The 15,281-nt window shown below is 34.2% G+C and overlaps 1 protein-coding gene across 4 annotated transcripts in view; it reads left to right on the top strand.

Annotated features, from left to right (window-relative positions):
• Positions 1–15,281, top strand: part of b4galt2 (UDP-Gal:betaGlcNAc beta 1,4- galactosyltransferase, polypeptide 2) — a 136,671-nt gene that overhangs the window by 47,040 nt on the left and 74,350 nt on the right. For all 4 annotated transcript variants that reach the window (XR_007829316.1, XM_051130929.1, XM_051130936.1 and 1 more), the window contains exon 3: positions 14,410–14,645. Coding sequence is in view for 3 of the 4 variants with exons in the window: in XM_051130929.1 (XP_050986886.1) it covers positions 14,410–14,645 (236 nt within the window). In the remaining variant the exon portion in view is untranslated. The remainder of the gene's footprint in view (positions 1–14,409; positions 14,646–15,281) is intronic.

Here is a 15,281-nt window from a genome sequence, read left to right as displayed (position 1 = left end):
CTGCTTATGCAGGCAGAAATGCTGTCAGTATTAAAGCACATTGTGATGTTGCAGTTAAGCTGCTTCTTTGCCTTCACAGTTCATTTATAACTGAGTCATATGCTTATGTTTATGTCACTATTGACAGAAATTGCTGTTCAGAATTCTTCACGTATCTTACTAGACCTTTTTTTTATTCATCTCTTGTGGAGGGATTGAATTTGTAAAAGTGTAGGGCTACAATAACCTCTCATCTTTTAATTAGAACTACAGGAAGATCTCTCATGCTTCATGATCCTTAGTCAAAACAACAGGAAGTAAGAATGAGTCATCATTAATGGCTTCTGCCATCTTTCCATCATTTCAGATGGCAGTGAGCTACTAGTCCTTGATGATCTTAAGTACAGTCAGTGTTTTTGCTCTCATCTTCCACACTTAGAAATCTTGCTGAGTGGACCTACATGATGTGAGAGGATGCATGGCAGGGCCTGAAATGGATGTTTCATGTATTGGACAAAAGATGTGGTGTATATGAAGTGAGTCTTACGATTCACTTAGAGAAGACAGCGAATATGGGTCCTTTTCATTACAGAAATAGTGCTGGTGGTAAGTGAGATGTACTCGGATGATTGACATCGACTGAAGCTTTATGGCTGCTTCTGTGAGAAATGGCTGTGGCAGACTGCTGTGTAAGGGATAATATATAGTCAGCTGCTTCCCTTCGCAGTTTATTTTGCGATAATGACCAGCTGACTGCACAATGTCCTGCTATTATAGGGCTGATCAACCATAAATATGTGGACGTGAAATTTGAGTTTATATCACTTATACTTGTATGCTGTTGTAAAGCAAAGAAAAACAATAGTCTTTCTATCTATAGTGCTTTGAAATAGCTGGGTTTTTTAATCAGCCATTGTTTCTAATTTGATCAACATTTAAGTGAGAAATTATTTAATTAAAATAGTCCATAACAATGGACAAAATAATCAGCAAAGCATTGGCAATGCAATGCAATGCATCAGCCAATTAGATTAATGCAAATAGCCTAGCCCAGACGCTAGCCAATCACATTAATACAACACCAGAATAGTAAAGTGATTGGTTGTTTTCAATATGACAGTCGTATCAGCACCAAGCTTCAGACACGCCCTCCGTCAAGCATTAACGCTGACGCCCTGTGTGAATGCACCGTAAGATGAACAAAAGTATTAGCACTGAATATTAATTGTGTTATATTAATACTGACATAGATTCAGTTTCCGTACACTATCAAACTACTTAAAATGTGATTTATATTAGTGCTGTCAAATGATTAATCAAAATTAATCACATCCAAAATAAACATTTTGGTTTTCATAGTATATGTGTGTGTACTGTGTATATTTATTATGTATATACAAATACACACACATGCATGTATATATTTAAGAAATATGTTATGCTTATATATTAAAAATATTTATATATAATATAAATTATATCAATATAAACATCTACATGTAAATACATGTACATTTTTTCAAAATATATACTTTTTGTTTGTGTATTTATATATAAATAGTAAATATACACAGTACACACACACACACATATATTATGTAAACGCAAACTTTTATTTTGGATCGTGATTAATCGTTTGACAGCACTCATTTGTATGCATAATATGCATGTTTTGCAATAAACATACAATATGGTTTCTGTAAACTTGTTGCCTTTCTGTGAAATTCAACATTATGACATTGAAATAGGCTATTCAAATAGGCTATACGCAAATTTGGGTTTTGTAAAAGTATTTATGATTTTGACTCATCCCTTTTCTTAAAAAAAGTTAAAAAGGCTGAAATGTGAAGTTTATCAATTTATAAAACTTTTGCAGTATATAGTTAAGTTTAAGTGACGACGTATTGTCAACTATGGTGACCCATAGTCGAAATTGGTCCTCTGCATTTAACCCATCACGAGTGCACACACACACAGCAGTGAGAAGTGAACACACACACACACACACACACACACATGTCTGGTTTATTATCTTTGTGGGGACTCTCCATAGGCGCAATGGTTTGTATACTGTCCACACTGTATTTTGTATCCCCTTACCCTAACCCTACCCCTAAACCTAACCCTTACAGAAAACTTTCTGCATTTTTACTTTATCAAAAAAAAACTCATTCTGTATGATTTATAAGCTTTTGTACCCATGGGGACTGCAGGCTGGTCCCCACAATGTCAAAAATTTCAGGTTTTACTATCCTTGTGGGGACATTTGGTCCCCACAATGTAGCAAAAACAAGTACACACACACATTCATAATCCCCACCTTCAATTCCTGCTGGTGCGGGAATCGAACAAGCGACCTTTGGATTACGAGCCCAACTCTCTAACCATTAGGCCATGACTGCCCCAGTATATAGCCTACCTGTCGAAAGCTGTTGATTTCAGTCCAGAAAATAAATAAATAAATAAATAAATAAATAAATAAATAAATAAATAAAAATAATAATAATCTTTTTCCACTGGTATTTTTTCTAGATATACTGTATAATGAACATCTTTAAATCAACCATTTTAGATTTCTCCATCATTTTTAATGCAATAATTTAATTTGCAGTAACATGGGATTGTAGTTCTTTTCTTCATACAAGTACACAGTCTTGTCTAGTTGTTGGATTTTCAAATACTTCTTTTTTTCAAATCAAAGTTTGTAATGTTGTAATTTATATATATATATATATATATATATATATATAAAATGTAATTTATATAGCTGCTCTGTTCGTAGTGTTGCTGTCTGTGCAGGGTCAGAAAGCTCTTGATTTCATTAAAAATATCTTCATTTTTGTTCCAAAGATGAACAAGATCTTACAGGTTTGGAACGTCATGAGGGTGTGTAATTAATGACAGAATTTTCATTTTTGGGTGAACTGTCCCTTTAAATTGCACCAAAACACGAGTAAGTGATCTGGAATAAAAGTTGTACACAAGTAGGTCAACATATCCCTATTTTTCAGACGTTATCATAGTGTCCAACTTGATTTGTATTTGAATCCAAAATGTCAGATGTTCTAGTACGTCGCTTGTTTTGATAAGAGAGATCTTATCAACATCACCTCTCATGGGTAATCTCGCTGTTGTCTGCATGCATCTTTGTCTTTAGTCGGTTATTTAGCATGCCTATTAGCACGCCAATATTTGAATGCTATCATTTATAAGCACCTGCTTTGACTTGACGCTGTGTCCCGGTCGCAGCGTAGCGTGCTAGCATTCATCACTCTCAGTGTTCCCCAGTGTCTGCCTTACTTACGGTTGGCTGACACCAGCACTGAAGGAGCTGCTCCATCAAAGGACTCCAGTATCTGTCAGTGAGTCACCAAGTCGCTCTGTGAAATGCCAATCGAGTAGCACAGTGCATCCGCGGATCAGTCCATTTAGGTTGGCACATGCCGAATAGAGGAGTGAAGGGTGAAACCGTACCCTCTGTGAAAGGTTATCGCCTCACCTCTGTCCTCACCTTTGAAGTCGTGCTGCACTAAACAATGTGTTATTGAGCAGGATGTAATTCTAGAACGCCATGGACTGTGTTGATCTGTCGCTGAGGGCAGAGACTATGAATTATTGAGTCCTGGTTCGACAAATGCGTTTGGATGCCCTATTGTGGCGGTCTGTGTGAAATTTAAATTTTGATGGTCAGATAGAGGAGAGCAGAGTTCAAATACGCTCTGATTGAATCTTAAATCTTAAATGAGTAACGTTACGAAATGGTGAGCTGATTTTCTCTGGAGATCTGTAAAGGACAGCATTAGCTGGGACTCCCCGCTGTAGCGCCTATGATTTAAAGGCCTGTCCAAGACCTACAACTATAAAAACAACTGTAATGGTGCGTTCACACCGGACTTGCGCAAATAAATTGCGCTATTTGCGCGTAGTTGGACGCTTGAACATTTTGAGTTTACTCGCTTCATTCGTGCGTGAAATTCGCTTCATTCACGTGTGAAATTTACTTCACAACAGATGCAAATTTGCATCGTGGAAGGGGCTTCTGCCACGCAACTCCTGTCTCCTTGCGAAATGGCTGACATGGGTTTTGTTGAGAGGTGCTATGTGCTATGATGATTTTGTCCTCCATTGTTGTTTCGGATTTCTGCCTCCGCTCGCTACGTCGTAATCACGTCACTACTAGAGCAAGCTCCTGATTGGTTAACGCAGCGCGAATATTCGCCAAAGAATATTCGTGTGAATCACGCGTTCGCGCGTCAAATGGCCAAAACGCTCCATTCACGCAAATCGCGCCGCAGGATGTCTATTCGCGTCTTTGCATTGACTTAACATGTAAATCACTCGCGCTTAACGCTTCATTCGCGTCTGGTGTGAACGCACCTTCACAATAACAATGCACATTAATGATCTGTTCAGGATAAGCATGCACTGCTTTAAATGCTTAAGCTCTGATTGGTTGTCAGTGTTTTTATCGATCATTAGCTAGAAATAATCAGTTTAATAGTGATTCAAAAAAAAAAAAAATTTTCTTTCCCAAATTCTGTTTTTTTTTTTTTCATTTTAATTATTGTGGACTCATTTTTAATGGTTAAATTAATTTTTAGTAATCAAAAAGCATGTCTGCTAAATTAAAATCTTGAAACTTATCCAATTTAACATCTATTTATTAAAAGTTTAACAAAAATTACATATTTAGAGCTCAGTTAAATGTTTTTTTTTTCTCACCTTATGTTTTATTGTTATTGTTTTAGCATGTCTAAAAAAACAACTTTTATTTATTCTTACGATATTCTTACGAAATGTTTTTCCCCCCTAAGAAATCCTCTTTTTTTCTTTTTTTTTATCAAATGAAGGCATAAAACATTGATTTAATTTATCTTTTAATTAATGATATTTTTTTTTTTGGGAAAACAAATGGGATTTGCATTTAAAATTTAAACGTGGAAGCAATATGGTGTGATTATTTCTTAAAAATAAGTTTTATTATTTTTTTCAACAGTAGTAGTAGTACTAGTATCACAGACATTCTACTAAATAATAGTAATATAGGCCTATTTCTGGCACAGTGTCTTTAAGTTAAAGCAAACTTTTAATTTGACCGGTTGTCATGAATTCCTCCAAATTTCTGAGTGATATGACGCTAGACTTTCAGAGCAGTTCTGGAAATGTTAATGTATGGCAGATGCTGAAATCACAGTGAGCATCAATTTCTGCAAATAATATACATTAAAAAAACAACTTATAAATGAAATTTAATTGCTCTACATTGTTTATAACTGTATAGAAAACAAGAGACTTGATTTATTAGTAAAAAATAGCAAAAGGGTAATTCGGCCTGTATGTTTCTGCACACCTTGACTTTGAACTACCACCTGCCGAGGTTTAATTAAACATCTGATTTGTACAGAGCTGAGTGTTGCTTTGAGAAACACTCTGCCCAGTAGCAGTTGGTTTTCTGCATGGATGATATGCGTGGAGCAGCTGGTCTGCTACAGGTAGTCTGGTGTTTCCTCTTTATAGCCTGAAGGAGTCTGTTCTGGGCACTTCTGGGCCATGGCAATATCACATCCATCCATCTGTCTGGCAGTCAGTCAGTCAATCAATCAGTATATCCTTCTGTCTATCTGTCTGTATATCTAATTATCAAAAGGGTGTTTTATTTTTCAGTTTTCAGTCAGCCGTTGCTATTCAGAGTAATACTGTGAAATATTATTACCATTTCAAATAACTGTTTTTATTTTACTGTATTTTGAAATGTAATTTATTCTTGTGATGGCCAATCCGAAGCCATTAGAGCCAGTATATGATCTCTTTAGAAATCATCCTTCATTCATTCAGAAGTTCATTCATTCATTTTAAGTTGTAAAAGGCGGAAAAACATTTTTTAAAAAATCATCGTTGTTAATAAATTGCAAAATATTCAATATATCTTCTAGCCCAAGTGCCATCTTAAATTTTGGAGACATTCATTATAGCTCTATCCTGCTGCCCACTCCCCCTTAGTCATGTTTCCTCAGCCCATTTCTCTGTGTCTTTCTCTCTTTTTTGTCTCTCCGACTCTTCGCCTCCAGTTCTGTCCTCCCACTCTCTCTCTGTCTTTCCTCCCCACCTTCATTCCCTCCACTGCTTTACTTCTCATGGCTCTCAGCATGCAGTGTTATGTTCAGTGACTCCTCCATCTGTTCATCTTTTCCTTTTCCTCTCCCTCTCTCTGTCTTCTGCTTCAGCGGTCACTTACAGCCACGTGGCTCTGCTGTGTAGTTCACTGGGCGGCCAGCACTCTATCACCATAGCTGGAGACGTTGCCGTAGAACACGGGAATAACCCAGGGTGTCTTAAAAACATTTGCTGTGACTAATCATTTTTCATCCTCTTTTGAGTAAATGGTCCTCACAAAAACGTGATGATATCATATGGAAAACCCTGATACTTTGTTAGATTTTGAAGTTTAAATGACTACGTTATACCATATGCAATTCCAGGGTTCTGTACCTTTCAGAATGTCATTTAGAATGGTTTTTAAATTCCAGATAAATTCCTGAATTTGTACTGAATTAGAATTAAGGTAGAGCAAACGGGATGCAAAACTGTGGTAGGAATTTGAATTAAAATGAGTTGTCAAATCGATTAATCACAATTAATCATATTCAGAATAAAAGGTTTTGTTTACATAATGTCTTTTTGTACGGTATATATTCATGTGTATATATAAATACACACACATACATGTATAGAAATATTTGTGTGTGTTCATATTTATCTATGATGTATATTATATATAAATATAAATATATATGACATATATTTCTTAAAAAAAAAAAAAAAAAAAAAAATATATATATATATATATACATAAACATGAATTAAGTACAAATTAGTACAAATACACACATATTATGTAAACAAAAACTTTTATTTTGGATGCAGTTAATCACGACTACACTGTAAAAAATAAAAAACAATTTGTTAAGACAGCTTAAAATAATTTGTTACCCTTCTGCCTTAAAATTCTAAGTTCAGTCAACTAAAATAAGTTTAGTCAACTTGAAATGTTAAGTTGTACTAAGTAACAACTTAGATATTTGTGTTTGCTAAACTTAACAGATGTGTAAGTAACCCAGCGGCCTTAAAATTTTAAGTTGATTCAACTCAAATATCTAAGTTGTCACTTAGTATAATTTAACATTTCAAGTTGAATAAACTGTTTTTGAGTTGACTGAACTTAAAATTTTAAGGCAGCCAGGTTACAAATTATTTTAAGTTGACTCAACAAATTGTTTTTTACAGTGTAATCGCAATTAATCGATTTGACAACACTAATTAAAATGCAATGAAATTCAAAGGTGCAGCTGTACAGTAAGTACATACAGTAAATGAGTGCTGTCAAATCGATTAATCATGATTAATCACAATTGAAAAGTTTGTGTTTATGTAACGTGTTTGTTTACTGTGTACATGTATGTGTATATATAAATACACACACATGCATGTGTATATATATTTCAGAAATATTTATGTATATATGCAAGTAGCACGGGTATATTTCTAGCAATAGCCAACAATACATTGTATGGGTCAAAATGATCGATTTATCTTTTATGTCAAAAATCATTGTTCTATGAAGATTATTGTAAATTTCCTACCATATCCAAACTTAATTTTTGATTAGTAATATGCATTGCTAAGAACTTCATTTGGACAACTTTAAAGGTGATTTTCTCAATATTTAGATTTTTTTGCACCATCAGATTCCAGATTTTCAAATAGTTGTATCTCGGCCAAATATTATCCTATCTTAACGAATCAATGGAAAGCTTATTTATTCAGCTTTCATATGATGTTTGCTCGATTTAAAAACAAAATGGACCCTTATGACTGGTTTTGTGGTCCAATATATTCATATCTATGTTCGATTTCTATTATATATAAATATATATTTCATATATTTCATATACATGTGTGTATATTTATATATACACATAAATATACACAGTACACAAACACATATTATGTAAACAAAAATGGAATTAAATTCAAACGAGGGTCGTTTGAATTACTCAAACATCAACATCTTGTAAACTCTTACTAGCAGAATAAACTAAGCATGGCTAGTATTAGAATGGTACGTGTCTAAAAAACACTTAGTAAAACAATGCTACTCTGTCTGTGTTATCAGCCGTTGGTTTCAGTCAATTTTATTGTTCTCTTTGTGTATTTAAAGGGATAGTTTACCAAAAAAATAATTACTCTCATGTTGTTCCAAACCTGTATGACTTTCATTTTTCTGCAGAACACATGAAATATTTTCTAGAATGTTTCAACTTTTGTTTTTACAAGGAAAGTAAGTGGTAAGTCCAAAACAACACTGACTCCATATCATAATTTGACATGTAACATAGAAAAAGGGTGAAGGACTCTCACTGCAAAACATACTCCCTCCTTTTAGATCAGAGATTTTAAAGCCCTGTGCTAAAGGTTACAGCCAGGCGGAGGATGTTCTCACTGTTTGGATTTGAGCATCACAGCAGGTGTCAAAGTAAAGAGAAATAATTGGATTGTGCTTGAACCCAGTTTAAGTTAAGTAGATTTTACAGATACTACAAATCTCCTGTCAGAACAGGAAAAGCCTGACCTTCCCTCCAACTATGACCCTATGGATGACATTTGTGTGGTGGTGAAGTGGTAGTGCTTTTGACAGGATTTGTTTCTCCTACTCCCTTACTCTCTACAGTAGTGTGTTACTCTACTGTCTTTTTTCCCTCTCTCCCGTTCTCCCGTTCTCCAGCTGCCTACATTATTATTTGTGGTGATGTTGCGTAACTTTGTTGGCAGTTGGCCTGAGAGCCATGCTAGAGCTCTGCAGGGGTCAGGAGAAAGTGTGATAGAAATAAAGAGAGAATTAGAGAGAGAAAGCCAATAAGCGAGTGTGTGTGTGTGGCCAAGAGATCCAGGTAATAAACCCTTTGTGCTTTCAGGCACCTAAAGTACAGTATATTACAGTTTCATAGGGCTTATCCCTCATGGTGGCCTGGCTGATATTATATAATGACGTGTTGGACGCACTTAGTCAAAGTCCCTTTAAGGCAGACCAGATCCTTGCTGGCCATTTTGGTAATGCTGTTTACTATAGGTTTGGGAATTGGGAAAAACTGAAGACCTGTTTGTGAAGATTTCTGTTTGTATTTCAATAATATATTTAAAATCAGCAGTATTAGTAAATAATAATGTTAAAAGTAATAATATAGTAGCATATTTATTTTTTGTTTTCAACTGAGTATTATAATTAATAAATAAGTCTTACATATCCTTTTTCCTAAGGTTTGGGAATTGGGAAAAAAATGAATATCTGTTTGTAAAGATAATATTTCAGTCATATATTTAAATTTAGCAATATTGCAAGTCATAGTAAAAGCTATAAATAATACTAAATGTAGTAATATAGTTAAAAACTGTTTTAAGATATTATTACTAATAAATAAATGATAGATGTTATGTTATATTAATTATTGGGTTTATGTTATATAGTAATCTAATGTATACATAAATTAAGCAATAGTAATCGTCACAGTATGCAATAGTAATAATCACAATAAAAACATTGCTTAATTAATAATAATAACGGTTTTAAATAAAAAATACAGTTTTAACTATTGTAATTAATAAACAAGAGATACATGTTTTATATGTATATATAATAAATAATAAATAATAAATATATATAATAAATAATAAATAATAATAAATGATAAATATAGTAAAAATACTATATATGTGTGTGTATTATATTGTATATTAATAAAAGTTGCATTACAATTAATAATTTTGTTATATTAATTAATGTGTTTATATAATATATTATTGTAATGTATAAATAAATTAAGCAATAGTAATAATCGGGGTAAAACATAACTGAATGTATAATAATAATAATAATAATAATAATAATAAAATTATGTTTATGATTTTAAATATAAAACGTGGTTTTAAACTATTATAATGAATAATAAATGATATATATATATATATATATATGGTAAATAAAAAATGTATATATAAATATATATATATATATATATATATATATATATATTAGTAATAGTAAAAATGCAGTTTTAAACTTATTATTATTAAATAAATAAGTGTGATTACATATTATTATAATTTGCATTACATCAATGATTAAATTAATAATTTTATATTATATTAATCAATGTTTTTATATTATATAGTAATCTAATTTATACATAAATTACGTAGTAGTAATAATAAAAAGTTTAACAAGTAATAAAGTAAAAATTATAATAATAGCAAAATTATATTTGATTTTTAATAAATTATTGTATTATAATTAATAAATGTTACAGTATATCATGATAAATACATTATATATAATACGTATGATATGTATCATATTTAAATATTACAGTGTTTCCTTGTGAATATGAAAGTATCTGAATATATATTTGAATGTGTGTATCTGAAAGTAAACATAATCACATTTCTTAAAAGTCAATTCCGATACTTTCACATTCACAAGAAAAAACTGTAATATTTGAAGACTAGTAATAAAGCCATACCTTACGATCCTTGTAAAAATCTGTTCAGCCTGACTCCTGGAAATAACATAGCGGCCAGTGAGTGAGATTGAAAATAGTGTGTTTCAGCTGTCATTTTTTTTATGTAGTATTCATGAGACCATTTTGGAATGTGTTGACTGAATCTGAGGCTACACTGCACTATCAACAAGAATGTTATGATGAGGCGGCGGAAGAACCGGAGGCAATTGTTTACCTCCTCCAGTCTTATCAATGGCCTCAGTCATTTGCGATCAGAATATGAGAGCAGCCATCCACTACTGCAGGTGTTCAGATCGCAAGGTATTCATCGCTCTAGACCATTTTCTCTCCATTTCCTTCCACGCATGCCACTTGACTGCTTGCCTCACTCATATAACACCACTAATTAGAAGTAGCTGGATCCAATGAGCCTTTTTAGAGATCACTTCAAAGGGACCTTTGGAGAGATAGAGGGAAACGGCACACGGTGACGCCAAACACTGGATATATTGAAAGAAGGAGCTTGTAATTAGGTTGGTGGCTGCATCTCATAAAAAGTGGACACAGCAACCCTTTTTTTCTTCAGCTCTATCTCTCTGTGTCCATGAGGAGCGGCCAATTACAGCTTATTTATGGAAACAATCCGAGTGAGCTCAGGATGAGGATGGCAAACACGCACAGAGGGGTAATGCCATTATAAACATCTGACTATGAAATTGTCACGGTCAATGCATCTGATTGAATGAATGCTAGAATTAAACACACTGATCTTGCATTCAAAAGGTTCTCTAAGGACAAGTACCTTTGTCTCCGGACAGGAACAATGTCTCAATTACATCTGCAAACAGCCGTGCTGTACCCTGCTGACCTGCTGCTGCTTAGTTTAATGATGTGGCTGATAGGGAAACGAGCGCAGGTGCACCAGCAATAAGCCTAGCATACAATCAACTGTAAATGTATTTTTAACCTGTCCTCTGCCTCCCAAAATAGAGTAGCAGGCCGTGAGATGTGTACACAAAGCTGCTGTTCTTCACCTCTAAACTGATATGACGGTACCTGAGTAGCTGCTGCTTCTGCCAAGGTCAGCTCAATTACTGTAAGCTCCATTACTTCCAGGTGTCGAAGGGTCAGATTTCACAGAGGTGCTTGATGTTTGATCTTTTATAACCGCTTGTCTGTGACCTACCTATACTTTAGTGTTACACTGCATACACTGCATAGAGCTGTGTATTGACACAAATTTCAATTCAATTTCTGTGCGGATGTTTTAAAAACTTATAAACGGATTTATTCAAATGTAAGTTAAATAGTGAAGAACATTAAGAATTATAATGAATATGTTATATGATGCATATATTTAGCATTTCGTTTTCAAGCTGACTAACGAGTTTATGGTCACCGAATGTGTTTTTCCTGAGGTAAATATGACATTACGTAACATTGTTTACAAGCTGTTATATTGATGTCTTTGTGTGGTTGAAGCGCTGATTGAGTGATGAGACAGGATACAAAGTTTTACTCCTTCCTTACCAAGGTTGCAAAAGTAGTAATATGATATTATTAAAATTTAAATGAATTGTTTTTAAATTGTATTTTAAATTGTAATTTATGTGGCTTATTACAGTTTACCTATTTGAAATAGAAATCTTTTGTGCTGCAAAACAAGTAGATGTCACGTAGATGTTTTTTGTGTTGCTTTGGATCAAGGTAATGCATCATTTCTGAATAAAAGTTTTTATTTCTTTCAAAAAATGACTGATAAACAATATATGGTACTATTTTATTTAAATTTGAAAAAAAAAAAATGTTTTAAATGCTTCTGGAGATGGCATCACAACATCATAATGTACTGTTTATAAAATAAAAATCCATTTTGAGATTTGAGAAGGTTACATTTAACAGTGTTAAAAATTATTGTCAGCGCCGATAGCCTCGGTTGGTGTGTCGACGTGGCGCGGCTGTGCTCGCGGCGACCTGAGTTCGATTCCCGTCTCGAGGTCCTTTGCCGATCCCGTTCCCCTCTTTCGTGTCATCTCTCTACTGTCCTATCACAATAAAAAAAGGCATAATCCCCCGCCAAAAAAATGTATTACAATCTTAATATTACAATATTATTACAATTAAAAATCTAATATGGGCCAGTACATATCCATGTATTATTAAATCAGTTTTGTCTGTTACCCATATGGTGCTGACTTTAGGAAAAAGCTTTTTTTTTTTCCCATACCAGAAATTTGGCTAGTTAGCTATTTTATTATTTTATTGAAATTTTATTTCTGTTTTTTGTTAAGAAACCTAAATGAACCAACTTGACCAAGCTTCACTGCATTGCACAAGAGTCATACAACTTCACTGACACAACGGAAACACTTTATCACAAATTCATTTTAACCCAGTTTGTTGGGTCATTGCTGTGAGTTAACTTAATATAATTCAGTTCAGTGTTATGAATCATCTAAAAAATGCTGGGTTAAAAACAACCCAACTTGGGTTATTTGGCAACCCAGCACTGGGTAAATATTGGATAAAACACATGCTGGGTTATTTTGACCCAGCTGGTTGGGGTAAAATGTATTTACCAAACATGCTGGGTTATTTTATATAAGTCAACTATTGTTTAAAAACTATTAAATTGCTGGTTTAAAATGCACTGGAACTTATAAAAACACATACAGAATTACTAGAGACAACAGCAATAGTCAAAAGATGAACAATTATTATTACCGAAATAGCGCTAATTGTAATGCCGGTGTGTCGCTGAAATCTGAGATGGTGAAAGGCTGTGAACTTCAGACCATGGCCTTGCGTTTCACTCATAGCTGAAAGATGCCATGACTGACTCCAAAAACTGCCCATAAACAAACAGTACTGACATTAGAGAACATATTTTAAGATTAAACTCAGTACAATAATGAATAAAATCCATTTATTTTATGCAAGGCAAAAGGCGTTTCCATCATGCGAAACAACCGTTCGTCAGAGACAGGCTCAACCCAGTGGGTAGAAAAAAATAACCCAGTGTTAAAAATGACCCAGCAACTTGGTTACAGAAAAATTACCCAGCACCTGGATAAAAAATATAAAAAATAACCCAATAAAATGCCCCAATGGGCTGAACCCAGCATTTGTTTAAAAAAAAAAATAAATAAATAAACATTGTTTAGAGTGTACGATCACGAGCGAACAAGCGAACATAACACACAAGAATATTCAAACAAAAGCCAACACAGATAAGATGTAAAACCAGCATTACTTTCCTATCAAAAAGAAACAACTCAACCTTGGCATCCGATTCCAGGCCTACCCACTTCTTAAATTCTCCTTAAGTGTCTAATCTGGACTTGTTTATCTAATACTTTCCGTTATTTCCATATTTGATTCGGTTACCATAGCTGATTTACTCTGCGTTGGATTTTTCTAGACAGAATGAATCTTTTTGATCAGATGAGAAAACATCATGCTGTTACCTAAAAATGGCCCTCCATACATATTCAGTAGCAGCATAGATTTCTTCGCTAATGAGTCTTATAGAAGTCCCTGCGGCCAAAACGACGTCAGTTCACCAGAAAATAGGGATTAGATTGTGGCTAGGTGTAGTTGCGAAATCTTTTACTGTTAAGACAAAGTGCAAAGTCTTTGTGTGAACATGTAATCAAGCCGTAGTCTGCTTTATTGATTGGTTGTCTCAACTTAAGATCTGTGGATCAATGAGGAGATAGAGACTCAAAGAAACGTTTTGCGCTCCCTCTGCTGGACAGACAGCTAGTGGTGATTTGTAATGTTATTGTAATGATCTAACAGTAATATCCATTTTCGAATTCACTCTGCTGTTGAAACTACTCATAAAATCTCATGGCCCCTCTTCTTTGCCCTGCAGTTGGACGTCTCCTCATCGAATTCAGCTCCCAGATAACCCTCGAGCGGGTGCAGAGAGAGAACCCTAATGTGACAGAAGGGGGAAAATACACTCCTCCAGACTGCCGGCCAAAACAAAAGGTGGCCATCATCATCCCATTCAGGCACAGAGACAACCACCTGAAATATTGGCTTCACTACTTGCACCCAGTCCTGCGCAGACAGAAGATCGACTATGGGATCTATATCATCAACCAGGTTAGTGTGGATGTGTGTGTGTTTGTGTAGGACACTTTCACACTAGAGCTTTTAAAAGGATAGTTCAGCCAAAAATTTAAATTACCACATGATTTATTCACCCTTAAGCCATTCTAAGTGGATATGACTTTCTTCTTTCAAGCGAATACAATCGGAGTTCTGGCTTTTCCGAGCTTTATAAATGGCTGAGATTTTGAAGCCCAAAAAAAGCATCCATCCATCATAAAAAAATGCTCAACATGGCTCCAGGAAGTGAATAAAGGCCTTTTGAAGTGAACTGATGTGTTTGTGTAAGAAAAATATCCTTATTTAAAACTTAGCTAGTCTCGTGACAAACCAAGTTTGTTTACAGCAAAGGAAAACCAGTCTCCTCTTGGCAAAATGCTCCATTATTTTTCTTTACAAACCCTCATTTTGTACTTCTAATTTGGTGTTTTGTTTTTGCTCACTTCTCTGCACTTTCACATTTGTCACTGTGTTTGCCTACATCCTATGTCATCTGCTGGAACGCCACTCTCTTGTAAACATGCGTATGACAGCGGTAGCTAGAGATTACGGTTTATAAGGTTTTAAATATGAATTTTTTTTTACACAAAATCATCGATTCACTTTAGAAGGTTTTTATTAACCCCTGGA

Source organism: Labeo rohita, chromosome 2, assembly GCF_022985175.1.
Source record: "Labeo rohita strain BAU-BD-2019 chromosome 2, IGBB_LRoh.1.0, whole genome shotgun sequence".
NCBI lineage: Eukaryota > Metazoa > Chordata > Actinopteri > Cypriniformes > Cyprinidae > Labeo > Labeo rohita.
This window is presented reverse-complemented; position numbering and strand designations above follow the sequence as displayed.